Source organism: Chlamydotis macqueenii, chromosome 2, assembly GCF_036417535.1.
Source record: "Chlamydotis macqueenii isolate bChlMac1 chromosome 2, bChlMac1.mat, whole genome shotgun sequence".
NCBI classification, from domain to species: domain Eukaryota; kingdom Metazoa; phylum Chordata; class Aves; order Otidiformes; family Otididae; genus Chlamydotis; species Chlamydotis macqueenii.
In genome coordinates this window covers 63,316,160-63,340,344 of record NC_141557.1, presented here as the reverse complement: position 1 = coordinate 63,340,344, position 24,185 = coordinate 63,316,160, and the positions used below count along the sequence as shown (strand labels likewise).

Here is a 24,185-nt window from a genome sequence, read left to right as displayed (position 1 = left end):
AAACTCATTTGGATTGTATTTGCCTGCCTGTGTATTCTCTGAATATGCAATGAATGTTTCATCATTAAACCATCTGTAACAAGCATTTCCGTGAAGTTATTTGTAAATATTTAATTACTTGGGTATTTCAAAAATACAGAGCAAACTTTCTGTTCTGCATTAGGTAGTATATGTCACCAAAGAAACAAAATAGTAGTTAAAGGGGGCATAACAGTGATTTAGACAGGCAGTTTAGCGATGCTGAGAATCTGTTACTCACATTTACTGCAGTCAGAACTTATCCTCTTATATAAGTAGGGAATATGCATCTTGATGGAATTGAAGATGTTGTTGCCCATCTCTTGGCAAGGTGCTTTATCTTTTACAAGCTATAATCCTTTGACTACTTCAAAAGACAATTAGGTTATTTATTGGTAGGTAATTCTTTTAACTGCATAAACAGATTAAATTTTTCCCCCCTCTATTTATTTTGTAAAATTTTAGGATGAATCTTCAGGAGACATTACATTTTACATGAAGGGTGCAGATGTTGCAATGTCCGCTATTGTACAGTACAATGATTGGTTAGAAGAAGAGGTAAGAAACAAAATAAAAATTTATAAAAATTAAGATTTTGTAAAAACTAAAAATTTAAAATCAAAATATCAGATATTATTGGAATAGGTTTACAGGAATACCTGAGCCAATGCAGTAATGGGTTTTGAAATTCAGTTACATATATCCTCAATGGGTTTTAAGGGATTAGAATTATTTCCAATTCTTGAATAACCCACAGGAAAAGCAAAGCTGATAGTCATAGCAGAACACGTTCCTACTTAAAACAAGGAAATTTGTTTTTCATTGACTGACCTTTCACATAAAACCTAATTACTACTGAGAAGTATTCTGCTATAGACCTATTTATCCTGAAATGCCCTTATTTTATCAAATTCTATAGTGAGGTATGATTATGAATTACAAAGTTTAATAAGGGTTGCAGCCAAATTGAAATAGTTTTTCGCCACATTTATTCAACTTAATATAAAATAGCTAGTGACTGAATTTCAAAACTGATTAATATTTTTCACTGTGTGGCTCTAGTAGGTACCAGCAATCATCTTATTTTGACCCTACATACGGACAATATGTTAATACAATGATTACACCATGTATGTTCATAATGGTATTGGCAATATGAATCAATATCTGCTGCAGGGCAGCTTGATTTATTTGGGGACATGAATAAATTAAACTCCCTCAAGACCTAGCAAAATGTCATAAAAATTACTTTTGGCGATAATGATGCACAATTAATTGTAAAATACTTGTTTAATTTATTTAGCTTTATGAGGTCAAATCAATAAGTGTTTTGCACTGGACAGCCTTGTTTTTCATTAAGATGTGCTATTCCATGGCTATTTTAATGTGTAGATATTTTTCTGATAAGAGATGCATTCAGTGGAAAAAGAAAATGTAGCTCTGTTACGTGCCTCAAAAATAATTTTAGTTTATTTTAAAGCTTCAACCTGCAAGAGATTTTCTTTAGGCTGGGAGATTGTTTTACCAATAGCATACCACTTAATTTGGGGGACCTGAAGAATAATTGCTCTTTATTCTGTTTATGGCTTCTCCGAAATAATCTGAGAGTCTGAACATCAAAAATTATTGTACAAATATCCACTGTTAGCATAGAATATAAAACATGTACATATGGTTGAATATTTGCATAACTGTTCTGTGGTTTGGTCTATTTAGTGTGGCAATATGGCACGAGAAGGCCTGCGTACACTGGTTGTTGCCAAAAAATCACTGACTGAAGAACAGTATCAAGATTTTGAGGTATGAAGGGACAGAGTGATCTTGCGCTTCACCATATTTAGTTACTTCAAGGAGAACATACCTCTTTTTTTAATTCTATTAAGGTGTCAAAAAAGATTATTCATATTTAAAATATCGATAGCTCAGGTATGGCACACAATCTGTTAGAGATTTTGTCATTCGTTAGTGATTGTTCTGCAGCCATACCTAGGATACTGTTTCGCTTTATTATGTGACTGGACAGTGTTTTCCCAGAAGCTTGTGTAATGTTAATTCTGTAGTTTTAGCATGACCTGAAACAACCTACTTGTTTTCAAAGATAAAGGCAGTTCCTGCTTAGATGCTGTGATGCCTAATTTTTAATAGGTCTTCAGAAGGCATTCTCTTGAGGTGATTTGTCAGGAAAAAAAACCACATATAACATTGGGCATAACGTAAAATTCGCTCTTTTAATCTTGTTTTTCATTAAAGATATTTAAAAACAAACATTTAACCTAATGAATCCATATTATAACTGGTTGGTAGACTGAATGTATACTTTATGAGTCATAGCAAACTAAGTGGTTTTGTTTTTGTGCAAACAGAGTCGATATAACCAAGCAAAGTTAAGCATACATGATAGAAACCTGAAGGTTGCTGCTGTTGTAGAGAGTTTGGAGCGAGAAATGGAATTGCTGTGTCTCACTGGAGTAGAAGATCAGCTGCAAGCAGATGTCAGACCAACTCTAGAGATGCTAAGAAATGCTGGAATAAAGGTACTAAATGCATACTGCTGGCATAACAGGACGTAATTTATTAACTTATTTTTTAACAAGACATAAATTGTATTTTTCTATATTCAGGTTTGCTCAAAGTAAGAAATATACCAAGTCCTAAGCACATTCCGGACATGAGCTAGCAGAAGCAAACAAGACATTGTGTGTGAAGCTCCCTTGTCCACTACAGGTTTCATTGATATTAAGCTTGCTTCTGTAGGAAAACTATTAATGGATAAATGTATGTGACTCCCAGTCCTTTATCTCCTGATTGTCTACAGTGAACTGGCCTAGCTGACACTAAGTGAGTTTGGCCCATGATTCATATGCTAAAAATGTTTTCAGTCTTGGCACTGACAAGAAGTCTCAGCAAAGATCAAAAGGTGGATTGTTTGAGCTAGAATTCTGAACTCCCCTTGGAGTTTGTTCAAGTCATTTTAAAGGAGCAATGTCAAAAGCTCTGTAGAAGAGTTTGTGCTGTGTTTTGTTCATAGGCAGGCTATGCTAAACAGCTATATTACACATTTAGAAGTAATGCATTTACTTGAGAGCCAGTTGGTAATCTGTGTGTTAGAATTAATGGGCAGACCAATGTGGACAATATTATGGTGAGTGTCCACTATAGACTGCTTGGTCAAGTAGCAGCAGAAGAGGCCTTTCTTCTGGAAGAAGTCTCACATTTGCACGTGCTGATCCTTGTGCTGGACTTCAACCACCCAGTATCTGCTGGAAGGGCAACACGGGAGGGCACAAGCAAACCAGAAGAATTTTGGAGTGCAATGACAATAATTTCCTGACACAGGTGATTGAGGAATCATCAAGGAGAGATGCTCTACTAGTCTTCATACTAACAAACAAGGAGGAATTGGTCAGGGATGTGAAGGCTGGTTGAGAGGATGGCCTTGGCTACCCACAGTAGGTATTAGAGGGTGAAGTTCAGCAGACTCAAGAAGATCTTATTAATGTATCTTAATACCTGAAGGGAGGGTGCAAAGAGGACAGAGCCAGACTCTTTTGAGTGGTGCATGGTGAAAGCATAAGAGGGAATGGATGCAAACTGAAATAAAGGAAGTTCCACTTGAGTATAAGAAGAAATTTTTTTACTGTGAGTGTGTTCAAACACTGGAGCAGGTATCCCAGAGAGTTTGTGGAGTCTCCATCCTTGGATATGTTAAAAACTGCCTCGACATGGTCCTGAGTAGCCTGCTATAGTTGACTCTGCTTTGAGCAGGGGAGTTGGGCTAGATAATCTCCCAAGGCCCCTTCTCATGTCTGCTGTTTTGTTATTCTGTTTTTAATTAATCCTTGTTCCCCAAGGGCTTTCAGGTGAATTAGCTGGTAATGCAGTGGTGTACAGAATTAGAAAAATATATGTCTATATTAAAGCCTTATGATTACATCAAATCTGGCTTTAGTGTGGTGTGACTAGTGCAAAGGACTTGTCTATTAGTACTACATGTATGGTATTTTCTGATTTGTTCTTGATATTTCTTCTCTCTCTGGTCCTTCTTATGACTAGGTATTACAAATAAGTATAGAACAGTGTCACAATTTTTAGGTTTTCAGGTTTTTTAATGATTAGTTCTAGGATTTCAGAGCATTAAAACTGTTCTGGCTTTAATTACAATCAACATTATAGTAGGCTGGAAACACAATAGTAGCTGTAGATAGGTCATGAAATTATAGGTTACTTGGGTGCTGATGAGAAAACATCAGTCTTTTGTCCATTCATTGACCCACATGGGACACTAATGAAAAGAATCTTAGCTGAGAGGTAGAGGAAAAGGGGGAGACAGACGCTTACAGTTTAATAACATTGCGACTGTTAACTTAGTACCTATCCAGTAATAGCTCCTGCAGCTTAAGTCATTCTTCCTGTGTGATCTGTTCTTATGTGATCTGTTCTGTTTAGTGTAGGGCTAATGGTATTTCATCCAGATGTCCTTCGACTTTCTTGATGTTACGGGGCTGAGGGAGAGAGAGCTGTCTCACTTTAAGAGCAGATGGACCCTCGACCTTACTCTTTCAACTTTAATACCTTCATCCCAGTTCTGCGTGGTCAGTGGGCAGGATCTCTTTGGAGTGTTGGGACTGTAACTCTTCCTCCACGATATGCTATCTCATTGCTTTGCTGCTGCTTTTTGATAGATGTTCACTAAGGTTGCAGACTGTTGTGTCGCATCATTTTGCTGACAAATGTGATCTCTCTTGTAGCAGTCTGCAGCCTCACTGGTTTCATCAAGGTAGCGTCAGTGCCATAGGGAAAGGCTTTCCCTGCTGTTTCACTATGCCAGTGGGTTTCCTCGGAGTTTCACCTTGTCTTCATGTAAATTTGAGACACTGACCCTTGTGAGAACAGAAGGAGAATAGAGCTTGAAGTAAAGACAGTTCTTTTCTGCTTTGTGTTATTGCAGTAAAAACCGCTTTAGTTTAAAATGTACATGTCAGTATATTTTCTCTAGTAATCTAATCCCAAAAGGTACTAGAAAAAGATCGGAGACAACTGTCATTTAGATTTGGAGAACAGACACAATAATGTCCAATGGAGTAAACTTTTACACTGTTTTGCAGATATGGATGTTAACGGGAGATAAACTGGAAACAGCAACTTGCATTGCAAAAAGTTCTCACTTAGTGTCTAGGACTCAAGATATTCACATTTTCAGACCTGTAAGTACAATTGCGACTTTTTTTGTTGGTTCATCAAAGGACAGCTAATAACAATATTGCTTTATTTGATTAGTAGTTGTCTGCTTGTTGAAAATTGGTAGGTTATTGTACTGTGTCATAGTAATGGACAAGAGAATAGTACTTAGGTTGTTATTCAAGGATGTAGAATTACAAAGCATTGCTTCTGTTTAAGAATGCTTATTTCTAGATTTGTTGATATGCTGCAGAAATGTTTGTAGCCATGTTTGTGTGACCCAGGTTCAGCATGCGTTTTACACTCTTCATTTATACAATGGACGTAGTAAGGAATGATGGAGAGGGGTCTGTATGAGCTGCTGAGCCAGTATGAAAGAGTCTCCAGGAATTTAGGCTATCTGAATGTGGTTCTTGTTTGTTCTAGCATTTTCATTAATAGAACTCTTTAGACTCAAGCAGAATTAATCCTGAATTAAACTGTGATGCCAACGTCCTCTGTATAGCCAAAGTTCAAATCAATATGAGAAAATTTGAAATTTTTTGTGTATCGTGATATATGTTTGCATTTCATTAACAGACTGTTTAAGGTAATTGTTAGAAAGGTAAACTGAATATCTTTTTCTATACATTTTGGTTTTATTTGCATAGCATCAACTCTACTGAAGCCAAACAAAAATAGATTTTCCAGACCTTGATTGATGCTTTGTGATCAGATGTAGTATGTCTGTGTTTGTTCTAAATGAACCACTTGCACCTACAGAAATAATTATATGAATATAATTTACATGTAAATGTAGTTTCTTCTGAAGCATCAGAATGGAAAATTAGGCCCTGCAGACTACTATTTGCAATTAAATTATTAATGCTTCTGATAAAACTTCAGATCAATTTTTTTTGACCTTTCCATGTCGTAACACCACAAATTAAGTCTTCCTGAACAAAATCTATTTAGTTGAGTCAGATTTTTATTTTCATTACCTCAACTGGTAATAAGAGATCAGCATAAAACTATGTTAACTTAGAGTACACAAAGTTTTAAATTAGTTAAAAAATGGATTCATACGGGATTATTTCTGTGGCTGTATTTGTTGCAAAGAAATAACTACTGAATTAATGTAAGAAGCCCTCTAACACTTCTATTTTAGTTATAAATTAGTAAATAAAAAATTATTTACTACTTAGACTTCCCAAAAATATGCATTTTGTTTTTAACACTCTTCCTTTATGTTCTTAGAAGTCTAAACTTCTTCATTTTGTAATGTAATTAACTGATACATTGTTCTAGAGGTATTTACAAATAAAAAAAACCAAACCTCTGTGTTCTAGCTCAAAACTTTCCAAAATCCATTTGGTAGCCTTTGACCATTTTTTGCATTTCACAGCTAGGCCTTTCTGAAACAATAATTAAAAAAAAACAACTAATGATGTAGTTCTTTTGTATTGTGCCACTTGATCTTGCTTTGCATACCCATGCAAGATCCAGAAGGATTGGTGCTCGCGAGCATTTCTTTGTGTTTTGAAATCTGTGTGTACCTACCCAAACTGAAGAAAATATTAATATGAACATTTTCCATTGTTCTAATAACATATTTTACTGGTTAATAAAGAAAAATTTTGGAGTTTGCTTGGTTTTTTGTCTGTTTTTTTTTCGCTAGCCCTGCCAAGATGGAAGGGCTCAGGTCAGCTTGAACTTAAGATATTTTAATGTTATTAATTCATTAATCTTTTAGCCCTGGTCTACTCTGGTGAGGAACCAGTTAAGCTGACTACGTAGATTTTCCTTGTTGAGGATTACTTTTTCACTCCATAAGATCTGAGGCTTGTAGTCGCATCCCATGGCTATTGGACTTGCACTAGGTAAAAACACTTGTTGAAGAACCAAAGGCCTCCTGGGTGCGAGTTCTCAAAACCTAATTTATTTGGGCAGGTTTTTTTAAGAATATAACAAAATCTCTTAAGTTCCTGTTGTTTGTTGAAGGTTACCACTCGAGGAGAGGCTCACTTAGAACTAAATGCCTTTAGGAGGAAACATGACTGTGCCTTGGTGATATCTGGGGACTCACTTGAGGTAAGAACTTCATTTCTGTCAAATTACATTTATTTATATGCTTATGTTCAAAAAGTAAATTATCGACGTCTTAAACTTTTTTCCAACATTTGCCCATGCTTTTAAGTTGTCCTTAGAGATACTTCTGTATTTTGCTGAGTGCTAATTAGAGGATATATGCTGTAGATGGGCAAATGTTATTGGTTCTCTGGTCTCCTGTATGGTAACAGAATGGAATTTGTATGCAGCATACTTTAGCATTGTCTCTTCTCTTAACCCCACATCATGTTGGCTCTCTAAATGAAAGAGAATGTCAGTTTAAAGTGGTAAGCCACAGTCAAGAGAATGTAGCTTTTTTCTCCCAGATGGATGTTGTTCAAGCAAAACTTCATAAAATAATTCATTATACTATGGTTTTGTGTTAGACTACATGTAGTAATAGTTAATAATAAGTAAATATGAGTGTATTTTTTTTCCTTAGGTTTGTCTGAAGTATTATGAGCATGAATTTGTAGAGTTGGCTTGTCAGTGTCCTGCTGTAGTGTGCTGCCGATGTTCTCCCACCCAAAAAGCTCATATTGTGAAACTATTACAGCACCACACTGGAAAACGCACCTGTGCAATAGGTAATTGTTGACACAATCTTCATTTGCAGTAGCTAAAATCTGTAACAAACCTAAGCAGTAGATGGCACCATTGAGAAACAGTTGAAAGAAAACTAAAGAGATTTCTTTATCAACAGCCTGGCATTATGTAGCTGTACCAGAAAATGCCATTCCATGAGAAAGGTGTGGATATCTTCTTTATTCCACAGGAAAAAAGTCTTGATTGATGAAGTAATTAATCATAATACATAGATTAATTGTAAAAATTTAAAGATATATAAGAGATTTCTAAAATACTGTAAGACCAGGAGAGTAAAACCTCTGAAGAGCTGAATATTGCAGTGACATTTTCCAGGTGATGGAGGAAATGATGTCAGCATGATCCAAGCAGCAGACTGTGGAATTGGAATTGAAGGCAAGGTAACGTTGACAGTTTCATTGTTGAATATGTGCCACGTAGTAGTATAGTAACATGGGATTAGAAGCCTTATCTTAAACAGTAGTGAATTGATAATTTCTAATTAAAGAATGCTGTAAGATGACAAAAAGGATTAGTCTTTGAAATTGTACTTTCTTTGCTTCTATGTCATCTGCTTTATCTTTTTAAATACAAAAAGCAAGAAAAGCAGAAAACACTGTAGTTATTTCTCTGTAGCATTTACTTGAAGCAGCAAGATAGTAGATTAAAGTTATTTGTAGTAGCCGCTGCATCTTAAAATATGCACAAAAAAATTGTCCTTTGTCTCATTGCAAGGTTGATTTCCGAAGTAGGAGCAAACTTTACTTTTAAAATTAATTATCACTTAGAATTTTGAAATTGAAACGCATCTTTTACATTGGATTTCATATTTGGAATATTTTTGTTTTGTTCTAGGAGGGAAAACAGGCTTCCCTAGCAGCTGACTTTTCCATCACACAGTTTAAACACATAGGTAGGCTGCTGATGGTACATGGTCGAAACAGTTACAAAAGATCAGCAGCACTTGGTCAATTTGTCATGCACAGAGGCCTTATTATTTCAACTATGCAGGTATTTAAAACTTTGTTTTCTGAATAGCCAAAAAACATTATGTCTGTCTTTGAAATGTCACAAAACCTGAATCAACCAGTATTGTTATTTTTCTTTATTATAATGCTTTGTATAAAGAATTATATTAAATATGTGTAATTATTTACTCTTTGTAGGCTGTATTTTCATCAGTCTTCTATTTTGCATCTGTTCCCTTGTACCAAGGATTCCTAATGGTAGGGTAAGTCAAAACCAACACTTACAGTATCTGATAATAGATATAGCAAACACACTTGTTAAGTAATATCATGTAGTTGGTGTCTGCCACGTTTTTCATACATTTATCATCAGTGTGCTACCAAAACCTGGAGTGAGTCTACAAAGAAAAGTCAAACTAAGTTGAACATGCACTATGTGAGAGGGAAAGTCTCACTTTCAGCCGTCTGAAGAGAAGCATCTGCATAGCTGTAGAAGATGATGCCATGTAACCTTTCTCACATACGGGGTGAAAACAGTAGAGGAAATCTCCCAGACCAGTTTCAGCTATTACACAGATCTCCACACAAGCCTCTGTGAGAATCACAGGTTTTTCTGTTAAAAGTGGAGCTGAAGCTACCAACGATGAAATTTCCTCTGAGAGTGCACTACCCAAGTGTGCCACATAGATTTCCATTCAAGTGAGTGTATGCAGGATTAGGAGCACCCTGGTCTTGTTGCAGAAGCTACTTTTGCAATATGATTCCCTAAGTCATACAACTGAGGGATATGCATATATTTGTGTTTGTCCGAGCCCTCTCCTCTTCTATCCTAAGAGCTTCTTTTGATACTCCTTGTAAACAATAACAACTTAAATCAGTAGTAACGTAATAGTCCAGTCAAGGTCTGATTACACCAAACTCTGCAGAGGCAGTAGATGTCTCCAAAATATTTGTAAGTTGTTGTGCTAAGTTCTGAGAAAGTACATACTAAAGTATATGTCTGGCATGTGCATACTAAAATCCAGAGCTGCTTACAGAGCTGTTGAGACTTTTATTCGTCCACCTACCTTTACCATGATGTCCGGAATATAGCGCTTCTTTTTTCTCTTCAGTTTTCATGCCATTGTCTGTGAATGAATTTAAATGTCAGGTCTTTGTACTGGTTCAAAGTGCAAGTACACAGGGAATATGGTAACAGGTGATAAGCTTGGGTGATATATATTAAAGAAAGAAATGTGTTTACTGTTTTTGAATGTATAAAAGCTCTGTAACTTCTCATGACTGGCAGCTCTCAGAAGCACAGGAGCAGATTGCATGCATAAAGCTGTATTGGTAAGCTGCCTCAGTACTAGGTAGAAAGACCCAGTTTCATTCCACTTACGTAAAAAGATTAATTGAGCTCAGTAGATCACTTTAAAATCCTGTCATACAAAAGTGTCAATTTATGTGTTTTCCCTTCACCTAGGTATGCAACCATATATACTATGTTTCCAGTCTTCTCTCTAGTATTGGATCAGGATGTGAAGCCAGAAATGGCCTTGCTATATCCAGAACTTTATAAGGATCTCACAAAGGTATGAATGTCCTCGGTTCTTAGATATGAACAAATGCTGAATCTCTAGTGTGCAAAACTGGGAATTCTTACAGTCATTTTCTTAAGGTATTCTGTGCAAGACAGATGCACAACTAATGTAATGCAGACTTTTGTACTATGAAAATCATATATGGTACCAAATGTTCCGCTCAGTTTTATTAATACTGTTTGTTAAGTTTGTTAAGTCACCAATGATTGGACTGAAATAATTCAGACATGAAGGTATATTGATATAAAAGTTGCTTTCAGTCTGGCCCCAGGATCTCTGGTCTGGAGTTATTTATGCTTACTTTTTCATAGCTCACTTTTCCTTTTTAACTGATTGATTAATTTATAGGGGTGATATTTTCCCTGTAATGCCCAGAAATTACTACTAACTTCTCCAAAAACTGACTTTCTTTAAATAACAGGTGTCGATAACTGATATACCTTAACTGAATCATCTGTAGGTACTGCTTTCTGTGTGTTTACACATGCTTGCAAACAATGAAAGCGTATAATTTCCTTACCTGCAAAAGTGAACCGAATCTCAAGATTCTATTTTCCTAAGTTTTTTGAAAAGCACTTCTGCTCCATATTAAACTGTCAGCTAGAAAAGTTATGATCCAAGGCAGAAGGAGATAGTCTTTTTAGGGACAGTAGATTCTTTGAAGATGTGTCTAAAAGTTCAAAAGCAGACTGTAGTCGAACTTTTCAGAGCCTTTGTCTTTTTAATTGTATTAATTCAGCTATTAGCTATGTTAGTCTGGGAGAATTTTTTCATATCTCTTGGAGATCTTGATTCTCTCTTTCTCCTCTTCAGAATCTTTAGCATTTCTTTGTGAGATTTCAGCCTATGATTAATCTTTAAAAAGCATGGCCTTACACCTGCTAAAGCCAATTGTAAGCTTGCCTGTGAAAGCCTGCTCATGGAACTTCGAAGCACCTTATTTCCAAAGATAAAAATGAACCTATACTCGCATGAGTAGATGAAACCAGGCTAAGTTTTTTGTTTAGGCTTAAATGACAGTTCTTGGAGATGCTGAATCACTGGCTTGCCCAGCTGTTGTTGCACCTTTATGAATATTAAATAAGTAGAACCCAAATAATTCTGTTCAGAAGGAAAAAAATGAGCATGTGGAGAAACTGGAGAGTACGGTTCAGTGCATTATAAGGGGCAGATGATCAGTGAATGATTATGGATGAGTTGTACAATAAGTTATTTATGTGCTACATTTGACTTCACTATTACAAGGTAATCTTATTGTGAGTGTTTATTACAATTTATGATCATACTGCCTTAGTCATAAGACATATTTTTGCACATCATTTTTCAAATTATGGACTCTAAATGCAAATCTCTACCAATGCTATTCAGTTAGCGTTATTCAAACGCATGTTGACGTGGACTGTAATTGTATTCATAGCAACTGGTTTATTTTCAGGGATATGCTAGTGATGAAAATACTTTTTAGATTTTTAAAAGGATAAGATTGGCAGAAGTCGTTGGCAGACTCTTGCTGTGGTGCAAGAAGAGGAGAAAATTAGCAAGGTTCAAAGACAGATATGGCCACATACCCTGGAGGACATACAGATTCAGTGTTACTGTTACTGTAGCTCCTATGGAATTACAGCTAGAAAAGCTGATGAAAATTTGAAAGGAAGTACAAGTAAGAGAGCTCCCTGCGTTCATCTGAAAATGATTCATGACCTGTTATGCAGCATTCCCTAGAGATTCAGGAGTGACTTACCACTTCTAGTTCCATAAAGGTGAACCAAAACTCAAGCTCATTCTTGTTTCACAAATCTCAATAATTGGGAGCTGTGGTTGCAGATGGAAGCAGTGTCCAGTACTCAAAAGGGAAAATGAGTAGGCACTCAAAGGGAGGGGGGGAAACTAATGGTTTTCTGTGCCTGTACGAGATTTTTTTCCCTGTATGTTCAGTCTGTCATCAACATGCTAGACTATATACAGAATTATAAAAATGTCTTTAGGACCTTGCCATAAAACATCCAAGAAAATATTTTAGCCTCTACTGAAGTAATAGATCTAATTTCTCACTTTCTACAGCAATGAAGCACGTTTCTTTGTAAAGTGTTGATTCTTGCCTATTCCAGTGATTGCTTCTTCTGTGCCAAAATGGCTGATTGTTTGCTGTTTTATCCTTTTAGGCGTGTATCCTTTCAACTTTGCAGTTCTAACGTATTTCATCAGTACCTTCACAGAATGCAGGAGCTGTATGCATATATACAGCATTATTCTTTGATTTATGCATATGTTTCAATCTGTAACATTTACAAGCACAAGATGATTTAAAATGTATTTGGCAATAGTTACTTGCTGAAAACTTATAGTAGTCATATGTTTATTCTATGAATGCAAATAGGCAGTTTATCCAACATTTAGAAGTGGCTAGGAACTACAGTTTTGCTTGAAGTTTAGGTCAGTAGGTACAGAGTGCTGTTTTTCTTGAAGATTACATTTTACAAAACAGACATAAAACCATTTTCAATAAAAATAACCTAATTTTACTGTAATTATCCCTCTGAAAACCAGCCAGAGCATTGCAAGGTAAAGTATCTTTGCTGTTTAAGACCTTAACTGTCCTACTCCCAAATTTAGACCTTATGCATTTGCTATACAAGTTTGCAGTCAAGAATCGTAAAAGCAAGTAGAAGTTTTTTAGCCTATATAACTTTAGAGACTGCTTATTTTACTTGTAAAATATCTCTCTAGTGATTAACTATTAAACATTTATTAAATGCATAGATTTTTTTTTTTTAAGTTGTGTTTGATTGTCCTCTCACTTGTTTTCCATAGGGAAGATCTTTGTCGTTTAAGACCTTCCTCATCTGGGTTTTAATCAGTATTTACCAAGGTAGGGGCAAGTCCTAATTTTACTGAACTGAGAATTTTTTGTCTGCTATTAGCAATATTGTTTTTCAGCTGCGGGTTGAATTCCCAAAGCTTAACGTTTCATCAGCAGTTATATATATTGCTTTCTGTTTATCTCGTAAATCGATATTCCTGTAGTGTGCCAGGCCTATTCAAAACCCAGCGAGGATTGGTATTTTTATTGATGCATGTTGCTTAAAAAAGGACGTCTTTTTAATTAAATGCTAATCCAGAAAAATTTTGATGAGTCCTTCTCATATTGCATATATTTACACAGTAGTTTTCTTTCATGGAATGACAGAAGTACTGTTGAAGAAATCTGAATTATGTAATCAGTTAAAAGTAATTACACTTTCAACAATATCTCATTTATTTGTAGCACTTGACAAAATGAGGTTAATGAACAGTTCATCAGATATATTGCACTAAAACATGTTTAATTTCTAGTAGTTTTATTTCTTTACAGCTTTACTTTGGTTGGTTTATTTCACGGGCAGAAAGTACAGTAAATATCACTACTGTTCTTTTAGAAATATCAATGTTGTTACCTTATTAAGAGAAAAACCTGGGCAAGTTTTCATAATAAGCAATCAAATGTTCAGTGTGCAGTTGTAAAAACACTGCAATTTCATTGTTCGGTGTATTGTTAACTTTCTGTGCCTTTCCTAGGTGGTATTCTGATGTACGGAGCCTTGCTGCTTTTTGAATCTGAATTTGTACATGTCGTTGCCATTTCCTTCACTGCCCTAATCTTGACTGAGCTCTTGATGGTTGCACTGACCATACGAACATGGCACTGGTTAATGGTGGTGGCTGAATTCCTCAGTCTTGGCTGCTATGTGGCCTCTCTTGCGTTTCTAAATGAATACTTTGGTGAGTAATAGTAAAAGTATTTTAGCAAAGAACTGTGCTTTATATTTTTAGTATTTTTTAATCTTTTTTTTACTTCATTAAAGTAGCTGGTGTTATGCTTTGTGAAATACAACTTTCTCCATAAGAAATATGACTGAGTTGAAATCAGGCTTAGTTAATATGTTGGGTTAAAATATTCTCTCATCCTTTTCTCCTAGAGTTTGACGATCTTTATTCCTGTTAGTATCATTTATCTAGATTGTAAACTTTAATCCAACCATGAATGCTTTTCCCATCCTTGAGCTGATCTTGACAGTCCAAACATCATACCTGAAATTGGCTTTGAGATTTGCACTGTTGAAATGGATACGTTTTTAAAAAATCAGGGTCTTCCACTGAGTCAGTTAATTATTTTGTATGCCAGACCGAGTGGACCTCATTAGATCTAACACACAATCTTAAAAGAGCTGAAGTACTGCTAGAGAGTGAGGCAGAAGGCTATTCGGATAGATACTTTATGTAAGAATAATTGTTTCATAATTATGTTAAGCTTATATTAAGCTTGCTTTTCTTTAAATTGCAGTATGCCATACTGTGTCTTAAGGTTCTGACTGATTATAGTTCACAAGATGAAAGAACACATTTTAACTGCAAATCTTAGCAGTCAAGGATCTGAGCATCAAAATAATACATATTTCTTTTTACATCAAATTATTCTTCAGTAAAAAACCTATCTCAGTCTTAGTGTGATTTTACAAATGTAAGTTTTACAGAAATATGTGTAACAATTTTGATTATAACTCACAAAGAGTAGAATCCAGCTCCTTCTTTATCTGTTTTCCAAGAGCTGATGAGTTAGGAATTGGCCTTCTTCAATTGTCACTTCTCGTAGTGGAATTAAATGCTATATGGTAGTTTGTAGGAGTCCATAGTTCTGCTTTCACTCTCTCATGTCCCAAGTGTTCAACATTAGGGTAGTGAATTTTTATTGTATAATTATTTTTTTAATCAGGAAATGCCTCACTGCCTGTCCCAGATATTCTGTTACTTCCCAGATTTCTCAGGAGTCAGATTTTAATGAAGAAACAACCCTACTGGCCTTGGTACTTGTATTGTATATTACTTCAGGTTTGCCAGAGTGCCTTTTTCTTATTTCTGACACTGATGCATGGACTCTTTAATAATCATTGGGTGGATTCCTGAATCTCCAGAGCCAGATTACCAAAGAAATTAACAAGCAAGAACAGATACACAACTGGCTCTTTAATCCAAATTTCCAGGAACTTCATAAAGCAAAACTTGCTGCTTTACTTTTGTAAGTCTTCAGTATAGGCAACAGCCAGTCCTTACATCCTTTGTAGGAGTTGTTCAGTGAGAAACACCTTTAGGTCGTGTTCACAGGTGTGTAAAAACTGCAGGGACTTTGTTTCTTGCAAACCCTTCTGTAAAGGAAAGCGCTTTACTATCCTCATGTAATTGCTGGACAAGTCCAAGCAACTAAATGAATATTTACATTGTTTCTTACAGCCTGGGGACTTCTGTATTTTTCATCGTTAGGGGCACTGAAAAGGCTGCAATTTCATGGGCTTTTGTAAAGATTTATTTTACTCTGTGTTATTAATCAGCTAATCTGAGAAAATGCATTTCAGTTAGTCTCACTTCTGCTTAATGCTTTCTCTTATTTAATCTGTCAAATTATAACTAGGGGGACGGAGCCTTTTTTTGTGCCTGTAATGTAGTATAAACCTAAGTGATGGTTACAGTTCAAGATATAGAACAACTTCCATATATCAGGGAAAACAATCCAATTCAATAGTGCTTGACTTCATCAGCAAATAAACTGTTTGTTTCAGTGATATTACTTATGGGCATCATCTCCTCCCAAAGAAATTGTATCATAAGTATGACAGGGCACTCAAATTAGAAAGACAAAAGTATTTTTACTGCTCTACAGGTCTGACTCATGGAAGTAAATAAGATTTTAGGTTTCTGAGTTAATTGCACACAGTGACCTTATTAAGCATGTCTTTATGATGTGTTATGTAGGCTTTTAGTATGTCTAAGCAGGCTTAGGCTAAAACTGTATAACATTGAAATCTAATATACAAAGTATTTTTAATGAGTAAAATTGGAGCTGTGAAGTATTTCTTTACTGCATTTTCTGAAGTGAATTTTCATTCACGTTGAAACATTTCTGATCAAGGTGTTTGTACAATAAATTATACCTTGAAGTCAAATATAAGAAAACTGTCTACCTACTTAAAACCGTAGAAGATGACCAAATGTAAAATTTCTATGTTTTCAAAATGTTTTGGTTTAACTGCTGTTTAAAATATTCTGATTTTCGTGTGAAGGGCAATAATATTCTAGTTAATACTACTAACATATTTTTCATTTCCTTTATGTATAGCTAACCTGTTAGGGTTTTTTTCACATAACTTTTGTATTTTCTGTAAATCTATCCTTTCATTTTCATTCTCCCTCTTTGTGAAACAGGTATAGGCAGAGTGTCTTTTGGAGCTTTCTTAGGTAGGTGAAGTTTACCTTTTCTTGAAGTTTTTCTTTTAAGTCTTTAAAAATTCATTAAAGAGTAGTGAATTATTTAATATACACATTTGTAAATAACGGAAAAAAAAAAAGAAAAAAAATCCAATTCTTCAGGTTACCTGGGATCTTTCCATTATAATTAAGTACAACCTGGCCATTGCAAATATGGTTAAAAAAAAAATTCAGTAGCAAGGGCAGAGTGTCACCATTCTTGTTAAAGTTTGTCACCAAAAAAAATAGCTTTTCACTGTGGTTTGTGGCAATATCACTACATTGTTTTCCCTTTAAATTTTTGGGCTCTAATTTAATCTCTGAGGTTTTAAGAATCATTCAGTCTAGTTGTTGTCACTGTTGCAGAGAAAAATAATCTGAATATGGAATAAAGGATCCAAAATGGTAGCAGAATGTCTGGTTAGGAACTTGTATTTTAGTGAGTAAAATCATTCTTAGTAGTAGAAAAATAAACTAGCTTAACTTTTTATCTTGTGTTTAAACTGAGATTCTGTTTCCCTTAAAATTATTTTGTGCTGCAAAACAGTGTAAAGACCATCAAGGAACTCTGAAGGTCCTATCTAAAAAAAAATACTTGTCAAAACCAAAATGTTGAGGTTAACTTTCTCCTTCTGTTGTTTTGTTGTCTCTTTTTTTTTTTTTTAATTTTGCATGATATTGAACAATAACATAAGCAAAGAATTAAGAGAGTTTTATTGACCATGCGCTATGGAAGTTCCAGTTTCCATTTGATGAGCTCCCACAACTTATTTTCCCTTTTTGTTTCTGCAGATGTTGCCTTTATCACAACTGTGACCTTCCTGTGGAAAGTGTCAGCAATCACTGTTGTAAGCTGTCTTCCACTTTACATTCTCAAGTACTTGAAGCGCAAATTTTCTCCTCCAAGTTACTCCAAGCTTACCTCGTAGAAGTTATTATATTATTAAGGTTTTTCACTCACACCAGTCTGCAAATTGCACATTCATTGTGCTTTAGTGTCTTTGGATTTATGTTGGACTAAAGAAATTTTTTAAAAAATAATAATAATCAAAAGTGATAGAGTGAATAGAGCACAAAAAAGAGGAGGAAATATCTGACAGGTACAATAACACTATCAGAGATAAACTAAATTTTTTTTTTTTTTTTTTACTTTCGGTTGCTATGATTATAAAATAAAACTGAATTACCTTTGATTTCACAATGCTTCTGAATGGTTTCATTGTTACTGTAAAGAATTTTTTGCTACTGTAAAGGATTTTTTCCTACTGTTCTAATCTTCTGCAAGTTAAATGGAAAGTTTTGTTATTTATTACATAACTTCCCTTCTTTAATTAGTACCTAATTTAAGTCCTTTCCTTTATATATGGAAAAGTTCATTGGTCCATACTTACGGTAACAAACCTAACACCTGTAAATGCCTATGTCTGTATTAGCAGCTAACTGTTATTCCTCATCAGACATTGAGTAATATGCACTATTTGAATTATGTACAGATGTCTGCCTAGCCAGTATTATTTTAGGAGCTGTTGCCCTATTCTGTACTCTCCATTTCTGGCACCAGTAAATATTACAGATCTGTGATGTTGACAGCAGTTCTTTAAATGCACATTACAGCCAGGTTGCACAAAAGCTGTTTAAAAATTAGATGATAAATTCTGTACATAATTCCACTGCACCTACTGATCTGTACAGGTAGCAAAGACATGGCTGCTCAGTAAATATGTTTTAAAATTCCTATTCATTTTGTATTTGTAAAACTGCAAATAGTGTCAAAGTACATTTCTATGTATGGGAAGTCCAGTAAACCTTGTATTAGCTAATATGTTTAAATTGCCTTGTAATCTGTTTACTTTAGGTTACTCAGGTAAAAGAAAACAAGATGAACACATGATCATTATGGTAGGAAAAGCTATCATCTTCCAAGTTGCAAATGTTATGTTTTTATAACTTAGTTTGGGTGCAAACTTGTTTAAACAACAAAAAAAAATCAAAACGTTTTTGCTTGTTCTGAACTGCTGGAGTTGAGCATCTTGGCTGAGTTGTGACACTTTACAGTGGCTGAAGATTTGTTCCAGAAACTCATATACTCTGATACAATCTGAAGGGTCCAAATCTTGCATACTGTACTGGAAAGTAGGATATATTATTTTAGTTTTCCATTGTGATATAACTTTGCTTTCTCAAGAAGTACATACAAAGAATTTGGCATAGTCTATTAATTAGTGGAAAGAAACAGCATATTTATCCATGCTTTATTAAATATTTGTGTGTGTTTTTGAAAAACACTTCATGTGGATGTCATTTTTATGTTTGACTGTATGCCTTTACAACATAATTACTTGTTTAGTCTCTTATAACTTTGCCCTTATGCCATTATTATATTTGATGAGTAATACTTAAGTGATGAATATAACTACTTCCTGGGAGAGCAGAGGAAACTGCTGCAGAGCTATTTGGACTCCATTCCATTAATTTTTGTTTTGAAAATTTTTCCTACTAGCTATTTATCTGCTTTTTAAAATTATTTTCATTCCTCATTATAAAAGCAATAAAACCTGATTTCTAGCAAATATTATTAATCGTATATGTATTAAATGAACTACTGAAGTAGTGTTTCTTTTAATTACACAACATTGCAGACGAGTTTGCTCTGTTCCTCTGTAAACTCACTTCTGTAAAACCCCCGCAAGATGTCACTGTTCTTGCATACTAGCAGAAACCTTTCTTCATGTTACGTGGTTTTGGCAAGATACTCATCGTTTATATTTTTACTTTAGTCCTGTGATATTTTTGTTGCTGATTTACTTTAATTTTCTATTTTTCCCCAGTAAGTGGTAATTACATTGAATCAATCACCAGTGTGCTGTTATTCTGAAACATTATTTTCTTCAGACCTTTTTGTCTTACATATTATGAGCTTGCAACCATATGCTTACGATTCAGTAGATAAGAAAAAGCTTAGAGTTGGTCATCCTTCATTTATACATCACATTTTTGACATTAGGCAGAAAATGAGAAAAAATCAGAAATTAAACTAGCAGTGTGGAAGTGATATACCAGAATAGAGCTGTATGAGATAGAATTGTAGCCATGTGTACAGAATTTGTAGTGTACGTATGTTAATCCTCAGCATTAAGACTGTGAGGTTAGTGTGACAGCAGATGTACAGATCCTACACGCAGATACAAGCCTTCAATTCTCTAGAGTGCCTGCTTTCTTAGGATGTTTTCAATACATAGCAAAGGTCTAGTTTCAGCTAACACTTTATTTTGAAGACTGCAGAAGTCTGATTCAGGTGACTTACCTTCTTTTTGAGGTTCAGTCACTGCAAAATTATGTATACCATTAAAGTCTGCTTTCATGTCACTCAGCCACAGCCCTGTAAAGGGGTAGCACTGCCAGTCACAGTGGTTTACAGGTAACAATATCAATACAGAATTTAAGTATTGTAATATGAAATCTTTCAGTAGAAAGCTTTAATGTATTGTGGGTTTCAGTACAAAGTAAGCTAAGTACCATCACAATCCCTGGCTCTTAAAACAGACTAGAATGGTAACATGTCTGGTGTGCAGGTAAATAAATTAATTTCATAAGAATCCCATTCTGTTGTCATTTCACATCAGTGTATGTCAGGAGTAAGTCTGGAGCAACAGATCAGCTTGCATAAATACAAATGTAGGCCTTGGATCTGCAAGTTACACCCAGAATGAACTTAGTTTTATTTGGTATTAAATAAATGTTTACTTTTGTGAGCTGCTGTGTCAGATAGGTATTTCTGAAATGGTAATCATGTCTCTTTGAAAACATATTTGGAAACAATTTCAGAATTGGGATAGGATGGAGGAGCAAGACGTGAACAGGAACTCTGTCTTCACTGAAGAAACATACATAACAATACTGACCGATTTGGACTATGTTTAATAAGCATATGAGCTAAACATATGCTAGATTTCCTATGTGGTTTGATGGAAGAACACAGGAAAAAGGAGAGATCCTGCAAAAAAAAAAGAGTGCTAGTAATTATTACGCTTGTTTCTTCTGCTGCTATTCTAAACTTACGTGTTCATGTAACTGCTGGAAAACACTTTACTACACAAGGTATTAGTTTGCAAATGGAAGCCAAAATTAAATCCTTTCATACTTAATATTAAATATGTAGCACTATTCCATAAATGCAAGTGTTTACAACAGTGTTTTTATCTTCAAACTGAGCTTGCTGACACATACCATCAGAATTCAGCTGTGTGATAGCTCCTGTTCTCTTCCTAAAATTTCTGAGTGGTTGTCCAAAAACACACCATTGCTTTTGTACATAGGAGGTGTGTATTATCTTGATGAGCAGCATCCACTTGAGCCAGCCTGTATTATAAATGTCCTCCTACCCTGTGTCCAGAAGAGTGAGAGCCTAAACATTTTTCAGTCTCCTTTTAAAACACATCTGCAAGAGGAGCTCTGCAGTTGGGAACCTTTTCAGACTGGACACCAGTTCTGCAGGTATTTAAGCAAGAATTTTAATATTCACATATGTAGTTAAACTGCTGTTAGTCACGGAGGGTCAACGTCTGTAGAAAAAGAGGAGATGATTTCCCTTTGTACTGCTCTTACTTATGCCCATTTGTGCATGTTAGAGAGGAGGCCTCAGCAGTATAGTCTCCATACTCCTCTGCAACCTTACTGCTGTCTTGAGGCATCCAGATTACTTTGAGGAAGAACCAGCTTCAGATCTTCTGGTGAGCTAGGCAGTGCGTTCCTGGGATCATCCTCCATCCCTACACTGATGTGCACCTCTGCCTTGCTCATACAGGGCACAGCGGAGGGTTCCTTTGTTGCTGGAGGTTGCGCCTGTTCGTGCCTGAACCACCTTTGTTTGCATATTTACCAGATGAATGATGGTCAGGCCTGGGGAAGGGCTTTCTGTTTAAATGACCGTACAGACCTCTTCAGAGGCTTTGGAGATGCTCTGTTGACAAAGATACTCTGACATCACCTCTTTTTTCCCACTTTTGCAGAGCTCTGTATCCCTGGGTTTTATATTGGCAAGATAACTTGAAAGACCTGCATCTGTTTCATACTTGCATCCCTTCACAGGTCCCCAAGTCTTAATGTGGTTCCAACAGCACCTGCAGGGCAAAGAAATTTAGTGTGAAGCATGTGCCAAGGGGCACTCGAGCTTGGGCAGACGCTGCTCCTTAAAAAGTGAAAGCCATGGGAGAAGAGGTAGCTGTTCTGCTCTCGTTACTGGTGCAGAAGCTGTTCTTGTAGGTCCTGCTTACTCTGACATCCATTTGAATTTTAGCTTCCGTGGAGTTTCTCCATATTTCTGCTGGCTAGAAAGGAAAGAATTGGGCCAGCAGTCTCTTAAAACACTCCATTTAATAACCTTTCTGTATCTAGGCTGTTATTATTATAACTCAATTGAAACTTGAAGGCAATCAAAAAAGCCCTTAGATATGTTAGCCCCCTGCAGGGAGGAAAATCAGTATGACTGAACAAAGGCAACATGGATTGAACATTATGTGTAAACAAACAGGAGGTGCAATATCTTTAACACCGTGTTAAAAAGCATAGGAATTCCTTTTGTAAACAAAACACAGTTAAAGCGAGATACTTCCCAACAAGTATTAACTACCCAAACAGATGCCCTCAGCAGGGTTCACAGCTGTTACTGTGAGTGGGGAATTTGCTCAGCCAATTGCTAACAAAATCCTTCTCAAATAGCGAATTGCACTGAAAGACCTATTTGCTACTTCATAGACCAAAACCATTGTTTTGTATAAAATATTTTAGAGCAGAGGTTGTGAAAACTGGATGCCTTGAGCAGAATAATGAGAGAGCGCTCCACAGTTGAGTTGATAAATGCTACTTTATTCTCCCATTCCTGACCAGGTTTCAGCAAAACTGCAGCAGAGATTTCTCCTTACTGTAGTCTCCTCCTGTCCTCCGGCATGCTTTCAGCTTAAGACTGTAATTGGCAAACCTCTAAATTGCGAAGAGAAAAATGAGGATGGAGGAATACTTAGCCGTTGTGCATTACTGAGCAGTAAGAAAGATCATCTGCTCTAAGAAGAGGAGATAGTATTTTCTGTAACAATGATGCATGGTAAGTATTTATGGCCCTGCCTTTATTCCTCTAGCAGTAAATGATGTTTATTTCCTCTTCTCTTGACAGTAGGAATAAAAAGGGCTTTGGTTATAATGTTCATGTAGCTTTAAGCAAGCAGTACACAAGTCAACTACTGTAATTCTCATTTGTAGAACTACTTTCCATTGTTTCTCTATAATGTACACATGTAGTTTTTTTCCATGGGCCCTCTCTGTTTTGCTGTGTTTTGCTCTGGGTCCTAAGCATGAATTTGCAAAGTACACATGCGTTGTGTGGAAGCACATTATAGGTAACTACTTCAGAATTCTGTTGAAAATTAATTCCTGGCCATTTGGGCTGGAAGGCTGGGGGATGCTAATGGATGAGCAGACCTGTAAGGGATAAGTGCACATACATAGGTTTTGTATTTATCGCAATCGTGTATTGCCTATTTGAAGGACAGACCTGGGAATTCTCAGTCAAGATGCTCCCTTGGGGAAAACCTCTATGCTGCTGGTGCTCAGTAGAGGAACATGAGCTGTTGTCTCCCCTGCATGTCATCTCTGGATGCTGCCTTCGCTTCTCTGCCATTGAATTCCAAATTCCGTCTGCAGGAGCACAGCTACGTATGCACTTCCTCTCACAGCTTCTAGTTCCCAGAGTACCTCCTCCCTTTATCAGGATACTGACTCTTCCATGACAGTCCTTTGAATATGAGTCTGTTGCTTATCTTGATCCCAGCTGAACAGAGTTTATTCTAGTTGTAGGAGGTGATTTTTCCATCTGAGTGTCACGAGCAAGATAGATGACACAGACGTAGTCTAGCGCATATTTATTCCTATCCAAATGCAACTAAAGCAATTGCAGGCAATCTGTAACTTAAAAACAAACAACCAACCAGACAAATGTAAAATTCTATCAAATTCTAGGAAAGCGCTGAAGGAAAACAAGATTTATTGGCTTTGAGACTTCTACCCTGTGGCTGTAGTAGTTTTGCCTTGCTTATAGGTGCCTTTCAATTTTTGGCATAAACTTCTTCACTGTGAGGAAATAGTAAAATATTTGAAGTTATTAAAAAAGTAATAATAATATAAATTTTTTAAATATCAATATCCTATCTGGAGGCCTTCACATTACCTTCCTGCCTGTGCATGGCTAGTTATAGTTCTGCTAGGTCCTTTAAAATTATTTTTGATGTTAGAATAGATGGAGGGTTGAGAGTTGAAAGTGATGTATTAAGGATATCTGTGCATTTGTTAGGAATTGGATGTTATAGTGAAGGATGCCAAATTTAAGAAAGAAGTATCTTGAAGTGTTCTAAGCTTATGTATATTGTATAAGCTTAGAAATCAAGAAGAGGAGGAAGAAATCTGCTTACAGTAACTTAGGTTTGTGATGCTCTTAATG

The 24,185-nt window shown here is 35.7% G+C and overlaps 1 protein-coding gene across 5 annotated transcripts in view; it reads left to right on the top strand.

Moving 5' to 3' along the window:
* ATP9B (ATPase phospholipid transporting 9B) overlaps positions 1-17,939 on the top strand; it is a 167,363-nt gene extending 149,424 nt beyond the window's left edge. For 4 of the 5 annotated variants that reach the window (XM_086743146.1, XM_086743142.1, XM_086743145.1 and 1 more), the window contains 14 exons: positions 484-576; positions 1,735-1,818; positions 2,382-2,552; positions 5,124-5,222; positions 7,177-7,266; positions 7,727-7,871; positions 8,206-8,270; positions 8,725-8,880; positions 9,036-9,100; positions 10,303-10,411; positions 13,232-13,289; positions 13,976-14,179; positions 16,655-16,687; positions 17,489-17,939. In XM_086743146.1, the coding sequence (XP_086599272.1) occupies positions 484-576; positions 1,735-1,818; positions 2,382-2,552; positions 5,124-5,222; positions 7,177-7,266; positions 7,727-7,871; positions 8,206-8,270; positions 8,725-8,880; positions 9,036-9,100; positions 10,303-10,411; positions 13,232-13,289; positions 13,976-14,179; positions 16,655-16,687; positions 17,489-17,625 (1,509 nt within the window). In that variant the 3' untranslated portion in view covers positions 17,626-17,939. The remainder of the gene's footprint in view (positions 1-483; positions 577-1,734; positions 1,819-2,381; positions 2,553-5,123; positions 5,223-7,176; positions 7,267-7,726; positions 7,872-8,205; positions 8,271-8,724; positions 8,881-9,035; positions 9,101-10,302; positions 10,412-13,231; positions 13,290-13,975; positions 14,180-16,654; positions 16,688-17,488) is intronic. The other variant, XM_086743143.1, reaches the window with a different exon arrangement.
* Positions 17,940-24,185: the final 6,246 nt, after the last annotated feature.